The 24,744-nt window shown below is 42.9% G+C and overlaps 1 protein-coding gene across 4 annotated transcripts in view; it reads left to right on the plus strand.

Moving 5' to 3' along the window:
• The first annotated feature begins 11 nt into the window (after positions 1–11).
• Positions 12–24,744, plus strand: part of HELQ (helicase, POLQ like) — a 40,253-nt gene continuing 15,520 nt past the window's right edge. For 2 of the 4 annotated variants that reach the window (XM_044304293.1, XM_044304307.1), the window contains exons 1-12: positions 12–118; positions 1,857–2,011; positions 4,486–4,952; positions 7,461–8,127; positions 11,072–11,250; positions 11,988–12,188; positions 15,207–15,279; positions 18,596–18,693; positions 20,280–20,378; positions 21,000–21,145; positions 21,687–21,926; positions 24,344–24,485. In XM_044304293.1, the coding sequence (XP_044160228.1) occupies positions 4,758–4,952; positions 7,461–8,127; positions 11,072–11,250; positions 11,988–12,188; positions 15,207–15,279; positions 18,596–18,693; positions 20,280–20,378; positions 21,000–21,145; positions 21,687–21,926; positions 24,344–24,485 (2,040 nt within the window). In that variant the 5' untranslated portion in view covers positions 12–118; positions 1,857–2,011; positions 4,486–4,757. Of the gene's footprint in view, positions 130–1,856; positions 2,012–4,485; positions 4,953–7,460; positions 8,128–11,071; positions 11,261–11,987; positions 12,189–15,206; positions 15,280–18,595; positions 18,694–20,279; positions 20,379–20,999; positions 21,146–21,686; positions 21,927–24,343; positions 24,486–24,744 lie in introns of those variants that run through there. The other 2 variants (XM_044304298.1, XM_044304315.1) reach the window with 2 other exon arrangements.

Below are 24,744 nucleotides of genomic sequence, written 5' to 3' on the forward strand. Positions count from 1 at the left end.
TGACGTCATCAGCACGCGCCGGCTACAAGTTGCTTGAGCATGCGCGGTTGTGTAAAAGAAGGATTCAAATAAACTCTAAAGACGAGGATACGTTATATCTCCTTCTGTGCCTCTACTGGTAAGCGTACGGTAAGGTCATGCAGATGAATACAGTCTACTGTTCTCTGTTATCAGCCATTCAGGCTGGAGGATTTATTCTTCTCTGTGACACTCCTTCCCCTAGGATCGCATATCTACAGTTGTGACATTTCCATAAGCATGCATGTGCCCATACACCCTCAACTGCTCATTTGGCAGGCAGGCGTTCTTCCTGACTCGGCCAAGCATGCATGTATCTTCAGTGAGGAGAGGGGAATAAGCCACTGCCAGATAGCTATAGCGCTGGCGTATATATCCCGCGAGAAATAAAGGATCAATATTTACATTAGGCTTGCCCAATTCGGGGATCTCAAGTCTCCCGGACGTTCAGGGAGTCTCCCGCTATTAGATAGCGGCTCCCTGACGCCCGCATGTGAAATAATATATCCCGGAAAGGTTTACTCGCAGTAAACCTTTCTGGCAACCTGTAGCAGTGTCCCCTTCTCAGCGCATGCGCACAGTGCAAGAAGAAGCCGATGCCAGCAGTCTGTGCGCACGCGAGGGAGAGGCGGCGCTGGGCACGAACGGCGATGCGTGCAGCCGGGCACTATGCATCCACAGACCTCCCCTGCTTGGGCACCTTAATTCAATGATTGACAGGTTAGTAAAACCAGTTTTTCCACAGAATAAAGCCACAAAGAGCTTTTATAAGGCCACTTAGAAATCAGAATACTACCCTGGACATGAGCATATGTTTAGCTCACAGGGCTTATAGGTGGTGACAGAATCCCTTTAATCATATACATAAATATGATAATTTGGGGCAGGGTAATGAGCCCAGTCCTCCACACCATAGAGCAAAGTGTGCAGATACTGCATATGTTTGGAAAATGTAATAAAAAGTTTGTGGAAAAAAAAATATTAAAACCTCCCGGAAATGAGAAGTGCACCTCCCTGAAATGGGTTTTTGGAGGTTGGGATGTCTGCCAATTCTTCTTTCTCCCAACATCGTAGTGATGCCCAGAGGACCCGCTGTGCATGTGCCAACAAAATGCAGAGCAGGTGGAACTGATGGGAAATCCAGGGTCACAATTCACTCTGTACCCCATAGTTATGCCAGTCTGTATATGTGTGTACTGAGTATATATATACAGTGGCCCAGTGTCTATCCCTGCAGCAGATTCATCATCCAGCCTGAGCCCCTGTGATAATTCTGTGCCGGTCTAAGGTTATCTGTAGGTTTAGTAAATCTGTGTCTGTAGGGAAGAATGTAGTGGGTGTTTATGTGCTGGTGTACACACAGTGAGTGTGTGAATAGGACTGTTCATCTGCAAGCTGTGAGCATCTAGTAGCTGTGTATGCATATATATGCGCACTATACGGTGCTATTTTATCTTCCTGGTATCTGGTATTTTTCTAGAATATAATTTAAAAAAAATAAACGCTCTACATGGTTCCCTCATTATTGGCTGGTTAAAATTACTTGAGTTTGGTGGTAAAGTAGAACTCCACTCTCCGTTTTCTATACGCAAAAAAAATAAATATAATATTTAACAGCTGCTAATTGAATAAAAGTGGTCTCCCTGTTACATCTATTAACAAAATTAACATCTGGAATATGTTTAAATGGTCACTAACTTTTCACACAACTTTGCATTAATCAGTAGTAGAATGACCACAGGAAACTTTGTAATATGTTTTATTAGTGAGAAATGTCAGTTGTTTTTTTTTCTGTTAATTGCTTTTCACTTTAATAAATGCCTTTTTTTCCCATGCAGGACAGATCAGCTCAGCAGGAAGCCTCATGCCAATGCAAGTCTATGGAGTGGGGTGTGGTGAGCAGGAGCTGAGGAGACGAGCACAAAGAGATGCTACACAGCTACAGCTAGGAAGTTTATAGGTCAGCACAAGTGCTCCATTCACAAAAGTTCAGGTCAGTACTTATTAGTAAATGTCCTCCATTATCCTGGGATTGCTTCCGAGTGACTGTGAGACAGGAATGAGATTTTTCTCTACTTTCTGGGTGTGCAGTTAATGGCAGCTAGTCTCCTCCTACCATGTCTGAGAGATCTGCACACCAGATATTCAGCAAGCATAGAGGAAAACTGCTAAAGTGATACATGTACAAGTGAGTTAATGACCAGAGGTAGTGTGGTACTATTGTTCAATGAAAAGTTTGTTGAATGCTCAGTGCTGCTTTAAAATAAAGAAAAAAAAGCCACTAACCTCTTGCGGGTAGTTCCATTCCAGCACCAAGGATCAGTGGTCACGGATGTACACAGCCACTCCATTCAGCTCTATGGGACTGCTGGAGATGGCCCATAGGGGATGTGTGTTTTTAACATTAACTCTCCTTTAAAGGGGTATGCCCATCATAGACAATGGGGCATATCGCTAGCATATGCCCCCATTGCCTGATATGTGCGGGTCTTACCTCTGGGACCCGCACCTATATAAAGGACGGAGCGGGGAGCTCTGTGGCTGGAGGACCCCAGATTTCCCGGGGTCCGTCCACCACCAAGCCCTAATCCCCGCCTCTCCCATAGAAGTGAATGGGAGCGTAATGCGCATGCGCGGCCCATGCTCCCATTCATTTCTATGAGGCCGACGGAAATAGCCTTCTCCCCATTTCTATGGGGCTATTTTTGGCGGCCCCATAGAAATGAATGGAGGGCGGCTGTGCATGCACAGTGCGCCCTCCTTCACTTTCGGGGCTCCGTTCTCGATATAGGTGCGAGTCCCAGTGGTGGGACCCGCACCTATCAGACAATTTGGGGCATATCCTAGCGATATGCCCCCATTGTCTGAGATGGGAAAACCCCTTTAATTAACTGCATTTGGACAGATTACTGCATCGTCTCTTGCACAATTTTTGATAGCCAAATAAATGTAAATGCTATGCTGTCTAAATATATATATATATATATATATATATATATATATATATATATATATATATATATATATTCCTATCCAATAGAGGAACTTAAACCAGAGCAGCTGTTAGGAAATTCTTCATTCATGGAAGCTATTCTGATAGCCTTAGGGCGTGTCCACACGAACTTATGTGTTCCGTTACTGTATTGTGGACCGCATATGCGGATCCGTAATACACGGACACCGTTCCGTGTACATTCCGCATTACGGATGCGGACCCATTCACTTCAATGGGTCCGCAAATCCAGAGATGCGTAACGGAAGCACTATGGAGTGCGTCCATGGGGTTCCGTTCTGTACTTCCATTCTGCAAAAAGATAGAACTTGTTCTATCTTTTTGCGGAACGGAAGTATGCGGACCCATTCAAGTTGAATGGGTCTGGATCCGTCCCGGAGCCTGCACGAACGTTCTCCGTGCATTGGGGACCTCAAATTGCGGTGCCCAATGCATGGAACGAGCACGTTCGTATGAACAAGCCCTTAGGCTACTTTCTCACCTGAGTTGTGCTGCTCGGTTTTTAGATCAGGCACAAGCTCTCAAAACGGCAGCACAGCGCTTTGGTTTTGTCCCCATTCATTGTCAATTGGGACAAAACCGGAATGGAGTGCACCAGAATGCCTTCCGCTCTGTTTTTTGCGTTCCCGTGCTGGGCACAAAATCAGTGCAAGAAGCGTTTTTGTGTTCGGCATGGGAAACTGAACAAGCCAGATCTGGCAACAAAAACCATGTAAGTCAATGGTGCTAGATCTGGGGGGTTTTTTGGACACGAAAAAAAACGGATCTGGCGCCCATTGATTTATAGTGGTTTTAGTGCATCAAATCCACACCAAAAACCTCTGTTATAAATTGTGTATTTTAGTGCCTATATGGTGCATAAACGCACAGAAATTCATGTAGATCTTATGTGCATTCACCCGCACTCATGTGCAGGCGGCCTAAAGGGGCCACAGTTTTGTGTCCCCCTTTTAAATTTTTCCTGCACACAGCTGGGGGATCCCAGAGATTGGATCTCCACAATCATAAAGTGATGTTATGTGCCATAACTTACTACAGGTTTTAGAAACTAGGTAGACAGCGCTATTGGACAATACAAAATAGACGCAAAGGAAGAAAACCCAAAAAGTTAGGTGCCAGTACTAGGCACCATGGGCTTTGTACATCCCTACATTCAGTTTCTGGTTGGTTAAGGCCCCATTCACACGTCCGCAATTTCGTTCCGCATTTTGCGGAACGGAATTGCGGACCCGCTCCGGAAATGCGGACCCTCACTTCCGGGTCTGCATTTCCGTTCCCGAAAAAAATAGAACATTTCCTATTCGTCCACAATTTCTATTCTATTAGTGCCGGCGATGTGCGGTCCGCAAAATGCGGAACGCACCGTTGCCGTGTCCGTGTTTTGTGGATCCGCAAAACACGTTACAGACGTGTGAATGGACCCTAGTAACTTTCTTTCTTTTTGCTTTTTTTAGACTTCTTCATTACAAGCGGAGGAACAACTGAATACAATGTTCTAATCCCCCAGTGAAGAAGAAACTGTAATCTCAAATGTATGTTTCCTGTAAATATCACTTAAAGTTCCTTCAGATTTCAAACTTGGAGAATTTAGAAAATCGGAATGAACACATGACATTCACATAATTGCAAAGAGCTTGAAGATTGGATCTCATGTCTTTATCTGGGGAAATTGGTGAATATTTCCTAATACATAATATCCAAGTCTTAGTATGGGCTTATTTACATTATGAAGATGGAAGGTGGTGGACTGAAGGTTCAGAGGCGGCCACCAGTAAGGAAAAGAAGTCTTCCTTCGGCATATAGTTGTTACACACCAGTTGGGAAGAAGCCAAGTGGAAGAGAGGAAATGAAGATAACATCTGAATCTCATAACTTGGCTGATTGTCCTAAAGCGATGAATACATTGTGTTCTGACCAACAGGTAGGATGCAAATCCTAAAAGAAGCTACAGAATTTTCAGACAGACAATTATCTGCAAGAACTATCCAGTGAAGAATAGGGAATTATGGCTCAGCTGCAAGACAGCAGTGAGGAAAATAGTAATATATTTGAAAACATTATAAGAATAGATATAAAAAATTACACACCGTGTAACACTTTGGCACGGTCTCTCCCGTGACAGGGGTCAGAAGATCTATGAGACTGTCTGCACGTGATGTGATTTGACAGCCTCTTTGGTTTAACTTGTTTTCGTGTTCTTGCTGGTTATGACCACACCTCTTGTCTCAGGTGTAGCTTAAGTGGTTCCTGCGTATGAACATTCCTACCATCGAGGTCTGTTCATACCGATAGTAGTCAGTGCTCAGTTTAGGGATTCACTAGGTGGTGACCTTTCACCTTTCCCAGGCCTAGTACCTTTTCCCTTCCCTCCTATGTTCGATGTGGAGTTTACCACCCACACCGCGCCGTGACACATTTATCACATAACATTTGTTGTCGCATACAAAGCAAATGTTAGTTTTGCCCAGGCTCTTCTGATGTTCTGGATCTTGTTTAAAGGGAGTATGTCAGCAGTTTTGACCATGACAAACTGCTGTCAGCATTAGGTAGGAGCTGGGGAGAGTAGGACAAGCATACCCTTTGTGAAGCTCTTTCTTTCTTTTTTTTTTTTCTTTTTTTAAATTTAAATTAGGAGTAGTGTGAGTAAGACGTTTTATTCTGCTCCTGTAAGTGCATAGGAGGGGGAGCTTCACTGTGAAATACTCTCTGCATTGTGCTGCTTCACAGCCCCTCCTCTCTGTCCTGAGTGACCACTGTAGCATACAACCAGAAGACCTCTACTGTTTCCGCTCAGAACAGAGGGGAATGACTATGAAGCAGCTCAACGCAGACAGCATTTCACAAGGAGGCTCTGCCACCTTGCAAGAGCAGAATAAAACTTCATATTCTCACCACTACTGATGAAAAAAGCTCCACAAAAGTTGTTTGTCCTCCTCTCCCCAGCACCTATCTAGACATGACAGCAGTTTAGCATGGTTAAAACTTCTGACAGACTGCTGATTTCCATGAAGCTTTGTAGATACACCGGTAATAACCTAATCATCATGCAAATGTGGCCCAATTGGGGGGGGGGGGGTTATATGTGATACCAGTTGGGGGGTTGTCAGGTTACAATTAATGGAAGACAGACACATGAACATACCATCTCATGCATCTGCTAATAGTCTGAACTCAGGGTATCCTAAGTAGCTATAAGTACCTATGTAGACACTATACATCTCTGTGCCACGGTGTAAGTTTCCGGTGTTGGTTATAGGTAGAGATAACCTGGTAAAAAGAATTCTTTACCCTGGTTGCTTTTTAGATTCCACAATGCCCCAGTGTGGCTTCCAGTGTTTCATAACCTACTCTGAAAAAAAGCAGCTTGCTAGAATTAAGGTTGAATATTTGCAGAGGGATAAGGAATCTGGAGGGTTGGCTACTCACGGTGCATGGTTGTATTATTTAGCCTCTAATCAGCAACACATAGGGAGGTAAGGCCAAGAGGATGGCTCAGGAACTGCTAGAATACTAGTCCTACAGGTGATACTGTTGGATGCTCCACACTAGCGGCAGCCTTCTCCGCCTTCCTGTTCTGCCGAATCCGTGCTGCCGCTAGTGCACCGTGCCTCCGGAAGTCCGCTCTGGCCCCATTCACTATAATCAAGGCAGGCCAGATGGACATGTCGTAGTTTTATTCCGGCCTCCAGCCCGCACTCATTATAGTGAATGGGGCCGGAGTGGACTTCTGGCAGCACGTATCCGGCAGGCTGCTCCCCCACCAGAACAGCCTGCCGGAGAAGGCTGCCGCAAGTGTGGAAGTAGCCTAACTCTTGCTATGATATACGAGGTGTGGCATAGAGGTAACTTCTGTGGGAGTTCCGAAAAGAGCCAAGCGACCTCACTAGGCTTTTTTTGGAACTTCCATAAAAGTGAATGTAGAGTGCACCTTGCAAGCGCGGCCACCTCTCCATTCTCCTTCATGGGAGTTCTGGAAACAACTGAGCCGACACTCAGCTATTTTCAGCGCTCCCATAGGAGTGAATGGAGAGTGCCCATGCTTGCGCGGTGCATCCTTGTTCACTTTGGAGGACCTGCTTTAGAGATAGGTGCAGATCCTAGTGGTGGGACCTGCACCTATCTGACCTGTGATATCCAATGTGTGTGATGGGCCAACCCCTTTAATTATGACAAGTGCTCAGTGATTTTTGTCTGTTGTCACAACTGTATTGCTCTATTTCTATTCTATCAGACTTTGCATCTGGGATATTTGCAGGCTGAAAACATTACATTTCTGAAGAACGCTGGATAAGGAACCAAGACTGTGAAATGTTTTATGTGTGGATTAATGTTTGAAGAAACTGTACACTTGTGAAGTTTAATTCATTCTTGACTTTTATTTTATAGAATTTAAAAAAAGTAGATTGTTCACTGTCTTTCTTCTGTTCAGGACTATGGCAGCGATGACGACATGTTTGGAGAATATGACAGCTTTGCCGAGGACCCATCCTTACTAGCCCAGATAAATTATTTAGAGGAGAAGTGTACACGGGAGACTGCAGGCACTTTACCTGTTCTTACTCTGAAACCAGAACACTCTGATCGGTTTGTGACTCCGGTCAAGCCCTCTAAGTCCACTGCTCCAGAAGAAGAGTTACCAAACCAATCAAAGCTAAATGTAGTACTTACAGGAGGAGATCATGACTCGAAACCTCTAACTGAGGACTTCTTTGATGATCTTCCTTGTTCACAGCTTTTCTATGAAGATGTTAAACAAAATTCTAGTGCTGCAAATGCTGAACAAAAGCTTAATGTGAGCAGCATTGATCAAGTAGGTGTTTCATACACATCCATTGCCTCTCATACAAATCGAAAAGATGGGAAAAGGAAAAGTCTGCGGGACAGTCTCAAGAGCACATTGGCTGGGAATGCTAAAGTACATACAGCGCAAATCTCGAGGACTATGCAAATTAAAGAAACTGTTATTATGGAGGAACTTAATGTTGCACAAAAGACTATGGAAACCTCTTCTGAAATTGACTTGGGTCCATTTTATGGTTTACCTAGCAAAGTCGCTGATCTTATTGAACAGTATAGAGGCATCAAGAAACTTTATGGTAATTGGAACCTTCCATTTTGTGATGTCATTTAAAGCCACATGAGTTGTATGAATTTGGGATTCCCAACTTTATTATCATGGGAAAAACCCCTGAGAAATGTTTCCTAAACTGGGAAGCCATAGTAACATAGTATATAAGGCTGAAAAAAGACATTTGTCCATCCAGTTCGGCCTGTTATCCTGCAAGCTGATCCAGAGGAAAGCAAAAAAAAAAAAAAAAACTGTGAGGTAGAAGCCAATTTTCCCCGCTTAAGGGGGAAAAAAATCCTTCCTGACTCCAATCAGGCAATCAGAATAACTCCCTGGATAAACGACCCCTCTCTAGTAGCTATAGCCTGTAATATTATTACACTCCAGAAATACATCCAGGCCCCTCTTGTATTCCTTTATTGTACTCACCATCACCACCTCCTCAGGCAGAGAGTTCCATAGTCTCACTGCTCTTACCGTAAAGAATCCTCTTCTATGTTTGTGTACAAACCTTCTTTCCTCCAGACGCAGAGGATGTCCCCTCGTCACTGTCACAGTCCTGGGGATAAATAGATGATTGGAGAGATCTCTGTACTGACCCCTGATATATTTATACATAGTAATTAAATCTCCCCTCAGTCGTCTTTTTTTCTAAAGTGAATAATCCTAATGTTGATAATTTTTCAGGGTACTGTAGTTGCCCCATTCCAGTTATTACTTTAGTTGTCCTCCTCTAGACCCTCTCCAGCTCTGCTATGTCTGCCTTGTTCACAGGAGCCCAGAACTGTACACAGTACTCCATGTGTGGTCTGACTAATGATTTGTAAAGTGGTAGGACTATGTTCTTATCACGGGCATCTATGCCCGTTTTGATGCAACCCATTATCTTATTGGCCTTGGCAGCAGCTGCCTGACACTGGTTTTTACAGCTTAGTTTGCTGTTTATTAAAATTCCAAGGTCCTTTTCCATGTCAGTGTTACCGAGTGTTTTACCACTTAGTATTTACGGGTGATTTGCATTAATCCTTCCCATGTGCATAACCTTAAATTTCTCTGAGTTAAACCTCATCTGCCACTTATCTGCCCAAGCCTCCAGTCTATCCAGATCCTTCTGTAGCAGTATACTGTCCCCTTCAGTGTTAATTACTTTACACAGTTTAGTGTCATCTTCAAAAATTTATATTTTACTGTGCAAGCCTTCTACAAGATCATTAATATATTGAAGAGAATAGGGCCCAATACTGACCCCTGAGGTACCCCACTAGTGACAGTGACCCAATCTGAGTGTGTACCGTTAATAACCACCCTCTGTTTTCTATAACTCAGCCAGTTACTTACCCACATACAGACATTTTCTCCCAGTCTGAGCATTCTCATTTTATATACTAACCTTTCATGCAGTACAGTGTCAAATGCTTTGGAGAAGTCCAGATATAAGACATCCATTGATTTACCACTGTCAAGTCTAGAACTTACCTCCTCATAGAAACGGATTAAATTAGTTTGAAATGACCGATCTCTCATGAAGCCATGCTGATATAAGGTTTTTTGCTTGTTTTCATTGAGATCCTCCAAGATAGCATCTCTTAGAAAACCTTCAAACAGTTTACCCATAAACTTACCGGCCTATAGCTTCTGAGGTCTGTTTTTGCGCCCTTTTTGAATATTGGCACCACATTTGCTATGCGCTAATCCTGCGGAACACTCCCTGTCAGTATAGAGTCTGTAAATATCAGATATAAGGGTCTGGCTATGACATTACTTAATTCTCTTAGTATACGGGGGTGTAGGCCATCTGGTCCTGGCCATTTGTCTATTTTAATCTTTTTAAGTCGCTGTTGTACTTCTTCCTGGGTCAGACAGGGCACTTTTAATGGGGAATTTACTTTTACATAATCTGACAGTTTATTTTCATCAGTGAATACAGTGGAGAAAAAATATTTAATAGCTTTGCTTTCTCCTCATTGCTCTCTGCAATCCCCCCCCCCCCCTCTCATTACTCTGTAAAGGGCCGACACCTCCAGATTTTATACTTTTTACCATTTATATAATTGAAGAACATTTTAGGGTTAGTTTTGCTCTCTTTGGCAATTAATCTCTCGGTCTCTAGTTTGGCGGCTTTTTATTGTTTTTTGTTTTTTTACATATTCAATTTTTTTCCTTATAGTTTTTCAGTGCTTCCTTGCTACCCTCCTGTTTTAGTGATTTTAAATGCTTTCTTTTTGTCATTTATTGCCTTCTTTACAGTTCTATTTATCCACATTGGTTTCTTCTTGTTCCTTAACCCTTTATTCCTATAAGGTATGTACGGTACCTCTCACAATTAGATTTTAGGATGGTTTTAAAAATATCCTATTTTGTGGCAGTATTTTTATTTTTGAGGACTTTGTCCCAGTTAGTTAGGCCTATGGCCTCTCTTAGTTGGCTAAAATTAGCTTTTTTGAAGTTTGGTATTTTTGTACCTCCCTATAGAAATGTACGTTTAAAAGGATAATTGGAAGGTTATTACTTTATGGTCACTATTCCCCAGGTGTCCCCCAACCTGCACATCTGTTGTTCTGTCAGGTCTATTGGTTAATACTAAGTCCAGTATGGCCGTCCCTCTGGTCTGGTTGTGAACCAGTTGGGAAGGGTAATTGTCTTTGGTTATTGCCAAGAACCTGTTTCCTTTAGGAGATGTACAGCTTTCAGTTTCCCAGTCTATATCTGGGTAGTTGAAGTCCACCATAATAACCACCCCATTATGATTTGCCGCCTCGTCTATCATAACTCGACATCTTATATGAAACGGGCTTGTTGCAAAGAAGGGTTAGGGTATGTTCCCACAACCTTCTAGTTGTGTGGTAAAATCCAGTGTGGAATCTGTGCAGGTACCTGTGGCTGACCTTGGATTTCATTGCCATGGTTCTGTGCCATGCGATAATTGGGTTTGTTTAAACTGCAGTATAAAATCTCCCATTTATATCTTCCAGACTGGCAGCATACGTGCCTAACTTTGGAATCCTTACGGCAGAGGAAGAACTTGATTTATTCCCTACCAACAAGTGGTGGCAAAACTCTTGTTGCAGAAATTGTAATACTTCAGGAACTTCTGTGCAGGAAAAAAGATGTACTGATGATCTTACCATATGTGGCCATTGTGCAGGAGAAGGTGGGTTTTGGTTAGTGGCAAATTTAGACTTTTCAGCTCCTCCATAAATCCTACAAGTTACAATTTTGTTAATCTTTCTGTATTACCATTTCATCAGCCAAGGAAAAGTATGCAGGGCAAGACCTGACATCACGGTAGTATTCTTTAGCTGACTGCTACAATGTAGTAATATCATCCCATACATTTATTAGCTGTAATAGTTTATTCTGTATCTTTTCTGAAATTCTGGGAATAGCTAAAAATAATGTCCCCCTACAACTACCCAAAGTTTGAATCATGGCTCCCTACCCTCCTCTCCCAGGAGACGAAGCAAATAAAACTTTGATAGAAATGTATTGTGCCAAGACTCAAGGCATAAGCTGAAGTTTGTTTTTGGCTGGATTTTTTGCTTTAAAGGAGTTGTCCAACCTATACTAAGTCTGAGCTGTGGTGGCCTGTCCTGAAAAGTTGATTGGCAGCGGACCAAATATGCAAGGCAACCGCTCTACTAAGCCCCTGGCAGGATGTGGCAGCTGGTGGCTACTTCACCAGGAAGGCCATCAGGGTACCAGTGGTGGGTTCAGATGTTTATGGCATATTCTGTGGATATATGTGACAACTGTCCTCTTGAGGAATACCCATTTAATGCCGAGCTTAGATCTGTTTTCTTTTTTCAGTGATTACATTAAGCTTAACTGGCATATATCACACTGTAGAGACCTTCAAAAACATCAGTGATATTTCATTTGCTTTCCAAGGTTCGTGGCTTGTCCAGTTTTGGAGTGGAGCTAGAGTTTTTGATAGAGGAGTACGCTGGCAGTAAAGGAAGATTTCCTCCAATAAAAAGAAGAACGAAAAAAGCTCTGTACATTGCAACCATTGAAAAAGGTCACAGTCTTGTTAACTCCTTGATTGAAACGGAGCGAATTAGTGATCTGGGCCTTGTAGTTGTTGATGAGGTAAGTTATCTTTATGTATGTGTGTAGGTGAGCCACTCTTGCCAATGTGCATGTCCTCACTCCTCTGTGCTTTCACTCTGCAGAGGGCCACTAATGTCTACTTCCCAACCACTTGTGGCATCTGGGGCCACATATCACCCCAGCACCATATTGGAAAGAGAATGGTGCAGCCAAAGAGGTTTTCCAAGATTTTTTATTTTTTTATATAAAGGGGTTCTCTACCTTTTTCTTACTGATGATCTATCCTTTGGATAGGTGGGGTGGGGGTTCCACACCCGGGATATCTGTCGATCAGCGTATTGAGAAGGCACCGGCGCTCGCAGTAGCTGCTTCCCCCAGGCCAGTGACGTCATGACTATTGAAGTGAATGGGGCTGAGCTGCATCCAGGCCACGTGACATAGTCATGACGTCACTGTCCTGCAGGAAGCAGCGAGAAGGCCTCGTCACCAAATGATAGATCATCAGTAAGAAAAAGGCGCAGAAACCTTTTAATTTGGCAGAGAGGGGGTGGGTAGCATAAATTTAGTGAAAGACCTGCTGATTTCTCATGTCTCTTGCAGCACTGACTTTAGCAGGTCAGTACTCTACTGAATCCCATCACAGGATTGACGACCACTGAAACCAGCGGGTATGTCACTACACTATCCTGCCCTCAGTGAGCAGCACACGAGACTAACAGGTTCCCTTTTAAATTAGATCATCATACAGGTTCTCTAAAGCTGGCCATACACACCGGATAGATTGTTTGGCCGTCGACTATCTCCCCCTCACCACCCCATACACATGGGCACTCAGCATGTCTTTACATTTGGGAACGAGGAGTAAGCTGCTGCCAGGCACCTCTGGTGACAGCTTCTTTCCCATGAGAACAAAGAATCAGGCACGCCGTCAGGGCAGGGCTGGGACATCTACGTACATTTTACATGGTCCCTTGGTCCCACCGTATTTGGTGGGTACATTTATCTCATTTGTATGACCTGCTTTAGCTAAAGAGTCTGTTATCCTTACAGATTATCTTTCCATCTTAACCGCTCCTGGGTACTAAGCTCCTTTGTAAATTACTTCTCCAGCGCTCGCTGTAAGGGTTCATGCATGCGACCGTTGTTGTTTTGCAGTCTGTTTTTTACTGATCCGTTGTTCCGTATCTGAAGGTTTTTTTTTTTTCCTCTAAGTCCTCTTCCGTTACATTATTCCACAAAACATATCCGTATGGTTTCCGTATGCAATCCGTTTCTTGCGGATCGGAAATGGAAAAAGTAACTTATTAATCACCAAACACTTGAGCAATATGAGCATAGCATTTCTACAGTATGGATCCGCAAAATACGGATGACATACGGATGTGTTCTGTTTTTATTGTGGACAGTAATAGGACATGTACTACTTTTTTGCTGAACGGAAATACCGAAACGGAATGTACACGGAGTACCTTCCATTATTTTATCGGACCTATTGAAGGGAATGGTTCCGCATACAGTCCGCAAAAAAACCCAGAATAGAAACAGAAAGAAAATATGGGCATGAGCCCTAAGGCTATATGCACACAACCGTATGTGTTTTGCGGTCTGCAAATTGCGGATCCACAAAAAAACGGATGACCTTCGTTTGCCATCTTCTTTTTTTTTTTTTTTTTTTGGCAGATCCTTTGTAACAATGCCTAAAACGGACAAGAATAGGACATGTTTTTTTTTTTTTTTTTGTTTTTTTTTGGCGGGGCTCTAGAACGGACATACTGATGCGGACAGCACACGGTGTGCTGTCTGCATTTTTTGCAGACCCATTGAAATGAATGGGTCCGCATCCTATCTGCCAAAAAACGGAACGGACACAGAAACAAACAACGTACGTGTGCATGTAGCCCAAGTCATACAGAGATCTACCAGCACTAATATAATTTAAAGAAGACCTTTCACCACCCCTGACATGCCTGTTTTAATAGCTTCATGCATTCCCTGTGTAATAACAATTCTGGAGCATCTATTCTTATGTCCCTATGTTGTACCATTCCTGTATTATCTCTACTAGAAGTTATGAATGAATTGCTAGCAGTCTGCAGTAAGGGTACAGAGGGGAGGTAACAAGTTGGAGGTGTGTACCTGCACTGTCTCACTCTATCCAATCAGTGCTGCCATAGTCAGACTGTGCAGGTACACCCCCCCCCCCCCCCCTAACTGGTTACCTCCCCTCTGTACCCTTACTGCAGACTGCTAGCAATTCATTTATAACTTCTAGTAGAGATAATACAGGAATGGCAGAACATAGAGCCATAAGAATAGATGTTCCAGAATTGTTATTACATGGGGAATGTCAGGATGGTGACAGGTCCTCTTTAATAAACAGCCAGGAATGAGAGGTCCGCCTTTCTTCAGGTACCTTGTTCATACAAGCATAGTAAATAAAGAGATATTGCCATCAAACAACGCCCTGTTGGGGTGTAAAGACCTCATGAGGACCTCTGCATTAGAAGTTGATTTCAGTGGTCACTGAGTAAGGACATATTCACATGTCAGTGATTCATGTACATGTGCTGTCCATGTTCTTCAAGGACGGCACACAAATCCATTGACTTTAATTTGCATATTCCTTTATTTTTTTTTATATTTTTTTTTCACTACTTTCCTCCATATGTTAGACCAAACACTCCAGTCTATTCAGTGGGTCACTGAAAACCATGGACTGTACACTGGTGCCATACCTGTGTGGTCCAATTTTTTATTTTATTTTTTTACTGATCCATTTAATGTAAAATTGATTTAAAAAAGATGCTAAAGGCAGATAAACTAGATAAACTACTGTGAAAAAACACTGCGACGTCCTGAACTGGGACTTTTGGCGACACAAAGCAAACATGTATACGTGAATTAGGCCTAATGCCACATTTCCTCTACTAAATGCTATTGCCGCAGTTGCAGCCCTGATGAGACTACACTGTAAAAGACTTGATACATTTTGAATCTAACTAATCCTGTGACATCTTTATACTGTATTAAACGTTTCCTTTTTTTTTCTTCCATTAGTTGCATATGCTCAGTGAGGGGAATCGAGGTGCAATTTTAGAAATGACTCTTGCTAAGATAATGTACACAAGTGGTAAGTTTTTAGAGACTGCATGAATTGACATACTGTACATACTAAACCATATATGAAACTAGGACAGATGCTGGGAGATAGATTTATGAACTTCAGTCCAGGGGAAAGTGCACCACCAACCCCAAAAAATCTGTTTAAGACCTCCTGCACACGACCAAAGGTGTTCCGTTAGCGTATAGCGGACCGCATTTGTGGATCCGCAATACAAGGGCACCGTTCCGTATTCACTTCAATGGGTCTGCAAATCTGGAGGTGCGGAATGGAACCCTATGGAAGCACTACGGAGTGCTTCCATGGTGTTTCGTGCCTTACTTCTGTTCCGCAAAGAGAGAGAACACGTCCTATCTTTTTGCGGAACGGCCGGATCGCGGACCCATTAAAGTGAATGGGTCCGTGATACTCTGCGGCTGCCCCACCGACTGTGTTCGTGCCTTGGGGCGCACACGTTCGTGTGCAGGAGGCCTAATGCACTTTAAAGTCAGTTTCTGTCTGTAATGATAATGAAGCTGTAATAAAATACCATATATAACTGAAAGTATGCAACATTATCTATAATATATTATCTAGAATAGTAGATATTAAAGGGGTTGTCCGGGTTCAGAGCTGAACCCGGACATCCCTCCATTTTCACCCCGGCAGCCCCCCTGACATGCACCGATGCTCTCCTTTACCCTGCGCTAAATTGGGCAGGGCAAAGGCATTTTTTTGAAGATCGGTGACGTACCGGGGACCGGGGCTCTCCATGGGGCTGACAGGAATCCCGGTGATGTCAGTGGCACTGATGGGCGGGGTTTAGCTCTGTGCTAGCCAGTAAAACTGCTAGGGAAGCGCTAAATCCCGCCCATCAGAGTCGGTGACGTCACCGAACACACTGCCGGGCGGAAGTTACCGCCTGGCAGTGTGTTATTAAAATCAAAAGAGCCCGTACCCTGCGCGATTTAGCCTCAGGGGGGCTGCCTGGGTGAAAATAAGGGTATGTCCAGGTTCAGCTCTGAACCCGGACAACCCCTTTAATAGATAATATATCTATAGTAATATTATTTATGATAATGTATCAATGGGAAATAGAGTAGGTACTCAGTGCTTCAGTGGAGCACAGCCATTATTGTTCAAGATATTTTTCAGCATTAACGGAAATGCTATTGCAACACAATATAAAAAAAAATAAGCATGATGAATCCTAGAGAGTTAAGTATGGTATTCCCTTATGCATGCATTGTAGTGCTCTATTGGTTTAGTCATTTGTGGCAACTTCGGAACATTACTGCAAAAACAAAACAGTCAGCACATGGCGTACAGTGTATATTGAAAGACAAGCGAGTCGCCATGTCTGACCATACAGATCCAAACATAATGCAAATGCATTTTGCAAACATTGAATATATGAACTAATGCCATATCCACTAGGCAGATATCATTTGTGCACATCCACCATAGCAAGCTGATCTAATTTAGATGGGACCCTACTCTATGATGACTACTCTCTTTGTGCCAACAAAAACAATGGTGTGCTTGGTTTTAACGTAACTTTATTCTTTCATGAGTTATTTACAAGTTTCTGACCAAATGTGTTCAATGTGCTGCCCATTGTGTTGGATTGTCAATGCAACCCTCTTCTCCCAGTCTTCACCCACTGATAGCAACACCGCAGGAGAAATGCTAGCACAGGCTTCCAGTATCCGTAGTTTCAGGTACTGCACATCTCGTATCATCAAAGCATATGCTGTGCAGCACCTGAAACTACGGATACTGGAAGCCTGTGCTAGCATTTCTCCTGCGGTGTTGCTATCAGTGGGTGAAGACTGGGAGAAGAGGGTTGCATTGACAATCCAACACAATGGGCAGCACATTGAACACATTTGGTCAGAAACTTGTAAATAACTCATGAAAGAATAAAGTTACGTTAAAACCAAGCACACCATTGTTTTTCTTGTGAAATTCCCAATAAGTTTGATGTGTCACATGACCTTCTGCCTATTGAAAAAACAAAAGTTGGATTCAAAATGGCCGACTTCAATATGGCCACCATGGTCACCACCCATCTTGAAAAGTTTTCCCCCTCACATATACTAATGTGCCACAAACAGGGAGTTAATATCACCAACCATTCCCATTTTATTAAGGTGTATCCATATAAAAGGCCCACCCTGTACATTATGATCTCTTTGCAACCACTGAATTCCAAAACTAAATGGATTTGTAAAATACGTATGCCCCTGATCAAAGATTGTCGTCTGGCTGATTACAGTTTTGGCAGTTTTCCGGTAACAGAAATCTATAATCGGGGTCTGTAGTGTAATGGCGGGTTTACATGGGGCAAATCTCACGTGTCAATATATCGACAGTATACAGCTATATAAATTCCTTATGTTCTGATGTTATGTTTCATCTGAAGAGATCCTACAGTATGTTAGACAACGCTACACTTAAAGCTACATTCACACGAAAGTGACAGACGGACGTGTGAAGGACGTTTTTGCAACTGCTGTCACAAGGCTGTTTTTAGAGCAAATTGAAGTCAATGGGGCTATTCACATGGCCAGTAATTAGGGGCTGTCAAAAAATAGAATGTGTCTATATTTTAGACCACTTTTAAAGCCAGATGGACCCCATTGAAATCAGTGAGACCGCTTTTTAACAGTTGTTAGACAGGAGTGCACCCGTCTAACAGCTGTTAAAAAATGGGTACACTAGTGCACAATGGCCTTTTAGAGGTTAAAATAAATTGCCCACCTCATCCACTTGCATGCGCAGAGGCAGTCTCTTTTTTTTCTTGATGCTGAAGGGCCGCCGATCATGCTGGGAGTGCATGGTGATGTCATCACACTTGAGCGCAGGTCCTTCAGCATCAAGAAAGGAGCTACTGCCGCTGCGCATGCAAGTGGATGAGGTGAGTCTTTTTTTTTATTTATTTTTTTCTTCTTAAAAAAAACAAACAAAAAAAAACACATTATTAGAGCTGAGACCAACATTGGGGGGAACATTATTACTGCTTACTTCAAGGGGGCACTATGGTTACATTATGTATACTGCAGGCGTTGGGATTTTATTTAAAAAAAATATATAATAGAAAGCCAATGAAAATCATCCCTTCCGTAATGCCACTGATACAAAACGGCCATTAAAAACGACCAGATGGTCAGAAAATTAATTCAAAACTGGTTGAAAAATGGCTATAAAAAAGTGTGTCCGTTTTTCATGGCCATTTTTATTATTTTTTTTACTCTCATACGATTGTAGCCTAACGGTAGTCTTCCTGGATGAGACCTTTTAGATAAATTGCTGATATTAATAATAGGCTTTCTCTAATTCACAGAAACCACACAGATCATTGGCATGAGTGCAACATTAAACAATGTTGATGAGCTACAACAATTCCTTAAGGCAGATTATTATACAGATAACTTCAGACCCGTAAGTTTTTGCATTATATTCTTTTCTACACCGGGACACTGCGCATGCGCAGGAGAGCCCAAGTAGGGAAATATTACGGCCCATTGCGCAAGCGCGGATAACTCCTGAAAATCCATCCGATCTCTGCGCCTGCGCAGTGTGGGGGTAGGGAAAATTACGTCCAAGTGCGCAAGCGCCAAGGGTAGTATAAATATCAATTTCGCAAGAGCTGCTAACCCTTTGCTGGAGCTATATGAGAATAGCTCCAGCAAAGGGTTAGCAGCGCTTGCGCAATGGGCTGTAATATTTCCCTACTTGGGCTCTTCTGCGCAGTGTCCCGGTGTGCTGCTGAACTCCGCAGTGAGATTTTCCTAAAACTGTCCTTTTGCGCATGCGCAGATCGTCAAAACTAAGGAGCGCCTCCACACGTAATTTCCGGTGCGACAGGAAGTTAGGAGATAGGGAAATCTCACGAAGTAGGGTAATGTAACGTTACACCGGCATCCTCCATTGTATGTATGTTTGCTGGGGATTGCTTTTAGCAACGGATCACATGTGGAGGATCTACTCCCCCAATTATATATGCGCAACAGCATATGGGGTTTTAAGCATCTTTCTGCCTTTTTATGACCACATTGTTTTGTTATTTTGTCTGTACATGCATGCCCGGAGGTGTGGCAACTCCAGGTTTGAATGTGCCTTGATTTTGATTTAATGGTAACATTCAGGTGCACCTGTGTGGCTTTCGTCACATGAGCCGGTGATAGGTGGGACTCACAGCCTCCTCCCATCGTATGTGTGATTTCACACTGGAGGTAACTGTGAGTTGTTCGCTGTGTGTCGGCCCTTATGCCCCTGTAATTGCCCATACAGCACAGGTAGGTTAGCGTTAGGTCCCGTGCCACTTTGAGATACCTTGACGTGGTGTGCGGGCTCCGCTATGTTCTTGATATAAGAATATATTGGCGAAAGTCTCATTTTAATGTCAGTGTGAGGGTTTAGCCATATATTGTCAATTACATATTCCATTGTAGTGCACCATTTTTTCTTTCTAAATGTTAACCCTAAAATGGTATCCATAAAAACTTCTGCCCACCATGGAAGCCTTCACACAGCTCCATCGACAAAAGAAAAAAAAGTTGGCCGATTTTGACAATAAAAGCAAATAAGTAAAACATTTAAAAAAAAAAAATGAAAATGTGGTATTGGTGTAATCATACTGACCTGCAGAATGAGGTCTTCGTGTCTTTTTTATTCTCTCACATATTAATGTTGTAAAAACAAAGGGCAGAAAAATAGTGGAATTGCTATTATGGCTCTTGGGAGGAGGGGAGGGAAAACTGGCTATGGTGGGAAATGGTTGAAGGACCTTCCCGTTTCTTAGTGGTGTATTTGCCTGCTATCTACTGATAACCATGTCAAATGTAAATTAGTCATCGTTCGTATTCATTTTATTAGTTATATAGCGACAACATATTCCGCAGCTTTTCTCATTCCCAGTGTGGTCTACAGTCTAAATTCCCAATAACTTATCTCTTAGGAAGGCAACTGTGAATATAGAAGTTTAGTAATACACAGGGTTTCCCTTTTTTTTTTTTTTTTTCTAGGTTGAATTAAAGGAGTATGTAAAATTAAGAGACAGTATATATGAAGTTGACAATAAAGCAGAAAACAACTTCACATTATCACGGGTTCTAAACTACAAGGTAAGTCAAACTTTTAGAATTGGTTAGGTTGCCCAGTTGAACACCTTAAAACCACCATGTACATAAGAGAAAAGTCAGATAACAGATCCTTTATGCAGTCACAAAAATAGTTTGCCGGCAGCAGATCGTGCTGTGTAAGTAGTGCAGTATGGGGAGGAGCAATGGCTTTAGCCATCACTGCTCCCCGTACTGTGGAGGAGATTGCTGGAGCGGTCTCCTCATCTGAGGAGCAGGCGATTGTCGGGAAGAAACGCTTACTTCCCGACAATCTGCTGCTGTGTCATTCCATGTAAAGGGACCTTACAGTTACAATGGGGTTGATAGGGGTTCTGTTGGGGGTATTTCATTTTACATCAGGTTAACCCCCATCAAAAGCATATTTTTCAGTTGCCCCCCCCCCCCCCCCCCCCCGTTCCTCTACTGTCACCATTTAAAGCTGAAATACATTGTCAAGACTGCTGTGCATGCTCACATGCTATAAATCCTATTTTTTTAATTTTCAATATAGCGTGGGGTTTACCACACCCTTATTTTTATTTTATTTATTTTTTTATACAAAATTACATGTGTGGCCATTGAAGGTCTAATTCTTTTATTTTGTGCATTTCTTTTTGTCATTAGTATTCAAGTAACATGCTTAGAATAGATCCGGATCACATCATTGCTTTGGTGACTGAGGTCATTCCAAGTTATTCCTGTTTGGTCTTCTGCCCTACCAAAAAGAACTGTGAAAATGTTGCAGAAATGATTTGCAAATACCTCAATAAGTAAGATTTCAAACATTTTATGATATGTCACTAAATACGCTTTTTGGTCTGTTATACCCATGTGAATTCTGGAACAGCTTCTTAAAGGGACTATCCCATCTTAGACAATGGGAGGCATATCTCTAGGATATGCCCCCATTGTCTGATAGGTGGGAGTCCCACCTCTGGGACCTGCACCTACAAGGAGAATAGAGCCCGGGGAGAGTTGTGGCTGGGTTTCCCGGGGTCCGTTCACCACCAGGCGCAGTTCTCTGCCTCTCCCATTGAAGTGAATAGGAGTGCACCGAGCTTGCGCGGCTACCGCTCCCATTCATTTTTATGGGGCAGACAGAAATAGCTGAGCCAGCGCTCTGCTATTTTTGGCGGCTCCATAGAAATGAATGGAGGGCGGCTGCGCACCTATCAGACAATGGGGGCATATCCTAACGATATGCCCCCATTGTCTAAGATGGGAATACCCCTTTTAAATGATCAGTTTGTTACAAACTTTTGGAAATATTCTTCTATATAATTTCTTAGTAACTTTGCTTATGTGTTGAAGGGCTTACTTGAGTCACAGAGAAGAAGAAAAGAAGGCTCTAGTTGAAGACTTGAAGAATGCAGGAAATGGAACCATGTGCCCAGTTTTGAAGAGGACTATTCCTTTCGGTATTGCTTACCATCACAGTGGACTGACTAGCGATGAGAGGAAAATGGTAGAAGAAGCGTATTCTTTAGGAGTCCTGTGTCTCCTTACTTGCACGTCTACGTTAGCAGCCGGGGTCAATTTACCTGCCAGAAGGTCAGTACTAGCCAATTTTGCTGATCACTTAACTATTAAATGAAATGATAATTTAATAAATTGTGTAGACTGGGACAGAATCAGCAGGGGCAAGCGATTTAATGACAATTGACAATTCTGTTGTACTGTTGGAGGTTTATTAGTGCATATGGACATAGGGTCCCCCACCATATGTCAGAACAGAGAGAGGTGCTCTGTAAGAGCGATATTCACCAGGTCAAAACCTTCGCCCTAGCTGCCATGTAATAGTACATTCCCCGTTAATTTGCTCCTGCAGGAAAAATGTAATTTCTAGACCAGGCTTCCTTGTTTTTAATTTTTTTAAATTATTGTCTTTGTGAGAGAACCCTTTAAAAAAAAAAATTTTTTTATTATTTGTCATTATTTATATAGCACTGACATATTCTAATTATTTCGGTACATGTATAGACAGAATAGGACTTTACATAGTAACAGGCTATAAATTCAAACAAGAGGCTGAGGGCCCTGCCCGCAAGAGCTTACAATCTATGACATGGAATAACATTTTAATTACTTCCCTGTTATTTTCAGCATCCATTAAATATTATATTTAACATTGCCAAATATACACAGTAGAGTCAGCATTTCCGTCAGCAGATGTACCTATGACACCAGCTGATCTGTTACATGTGTACTTGGGGCTGAAAGCATCTGTGTTGGTCCTATGTTCATATGTGCCTGTATTACTGAGAAAAATGCAATGGGGGCGTTGCCTTTATACCTAGAGGCTCAGCTCTCGGCAGTTGCAGAGAGAGCCGAGCCTCTAGGTATAAAGGCGACGCCTCTGTTGCTTCCAGAAGCTCATTTTATATAGTAAGGCTATTTTCACACTTGCGGCAGTGTGATCCGGCAGGCAGTTCCGTCGTCAGAACTGCCCGCCGGCTCCGCCATTCTTGATGTGACTGAAGGCATTTGTGAAACGCATCCAGATGCAGATCCATCTTACAAATGCATTGCAAGAACAGATCTGTCTCTCCGCTTGTCATGCAGACAGACAGATCCGTCTTGCATCTTTTTTCAAATTTTTACCGGTCTGCGCATGCGCAGGCTGGAAGGACGGATCCGGCACTAATACATTCCTATGGGGAAAAATGCCGGATCCGGCATTCAGGCAAGTCTTCAGTTTTTTTCGCCGGAGAGAAAACCGTAGCATGCTGTGGTTTTATCTTTTGCCTGATCAGTCAAAATGACTGAACTGAAGACATCCTGATGCAAACTGAACGGATTACTCTCCATTCAGAAAGCATGGGGATAAAACTGATCAGTTCTTTTCCGGTATAGAGCCCCTGTGACGGAACCCTATGTCGGAAAAGAAAAACACTAGTGTGAAAGTTCCCTAAAATATTATTTTTCTCAGCAATGCGGGCACATATGAACAGGGGAACACAGATGCCTTCAGCTGCAAGCGCCAGTGTGATGGGCACAAATTTGCTGACAGATGCCCATTAACTTGTATGTAAAACAAAGCCCATGACAAAAAGCAGATGCTGGCAAACTTTGGCTATGGTTCTTAGGTCTGTAATTGTATCAATAAGCAGATTAAAGGGTTTCTGTCATGAGAAATAACGTTATGTATCTGGCTGACATTAGCGATGTGCTAATGTCAGCAGTACATAACAGAATCTCCCTGCCTGCCGCTGTTCCCTCAAAATAAAGACTTTTATAATATGCTAATGAGCCTCTAGGTGCTATTAGGGCGTTGCTGCAGCACCTAGAGGCTCGGTCTATGCTCTCTTTGGCACGCCCAGGTCCAGTTGATTGACTGTCGAGTTCTCCTCATCGTCACGCAAGTCCCGTGCCTGTGCCGTCCCGTTTTGTATTCGGCGCAGTGAGTGAAGGATCCTGGTGCCGACTTCCTCACTGCGCCTGCGCCGAAGGAAGCCGGCACCAGGAGCTTGTCCTTCATTTGCTGCGCCTGCGCCGAATGCTAAACAGGACGGCGCAGGCCCGGGACTTGCGTTATGATGAGGAGAACTCGACAGTCAATCAATGGGACCTGGGTGTGCCAAAGGGTGCGTAGACCGAGCCTCTAGGTGCTGCAGCAACGCCCTAATAGCACCCAGAGGCTCATTAGCATAGTTCAAAAGTCATTATTTTATGAGAACAGTGGCAGGCAGGGAGTTATAAAGCATGCGGTTATGTAGCTGACTGACATTAGCCCATCGCTAATGTCAGTCAGATACAGAACGTTATTTCTCCTTTCCACTCATTCCACTGGGGGAGGAAAGCACACAGATTTCTGCAAGCTTCATTCACATGAGTGGAACTGATTTTCTGCAACAAAATCTGCCTCGTATGAAGGCATCTTAACTCAAAGCCCTACTAAATGACAGGTCTACGATGGCTGCTCAGATCTTTACACCGGTAACCAAACCTTGGTGTACTCTCTCTTACAGGGTCATTTTGCGAGCACCTTATGTAGCTAAGGATTTCCTCAAGAGGGCCCAATATAAACAGATGGTTGGCCGGGCTGGTCGAGCTGGTATTGACAGTGCAGGGGAAAGTATTCTTATCCTACAGGAAAAAGACAAAGACCTGGTAATATACACTATATAGCAAGTCTCTTTTTTCCTTTTTTTATTTTTTTCCCAGAGAATTTTAGCTGCACAAGGCGTTAAGTATAGCATACCGCATGAGAAATTTGTAATAAGATGGTAAGAAGAGCGTTGTCATGATAAGCGGAGGCTGATGTCTCTGCTCCAACCTTTAGAATCAACAGTCCAGCAGATAAAGCCAAAGAAACCTGTATTTAAGGCCTTATTCACAGGTCATTATTATTTGTTATTCAGACCTGGTA

Source organism: Bufo gargarizans, chromosome 1, assembly GCF_014858855.1.
Source record: "Bufo gargarizans isolate SCDJY-AF-19 chromosome 1, ASM1485885v1, whole genome shotgun sequence".
Lineage (NCBI taxonomy): Eukaryota > Metazoa > Chordata > Amphibia > Anura > Bufonidae > Bufo > Bufo gargarizans.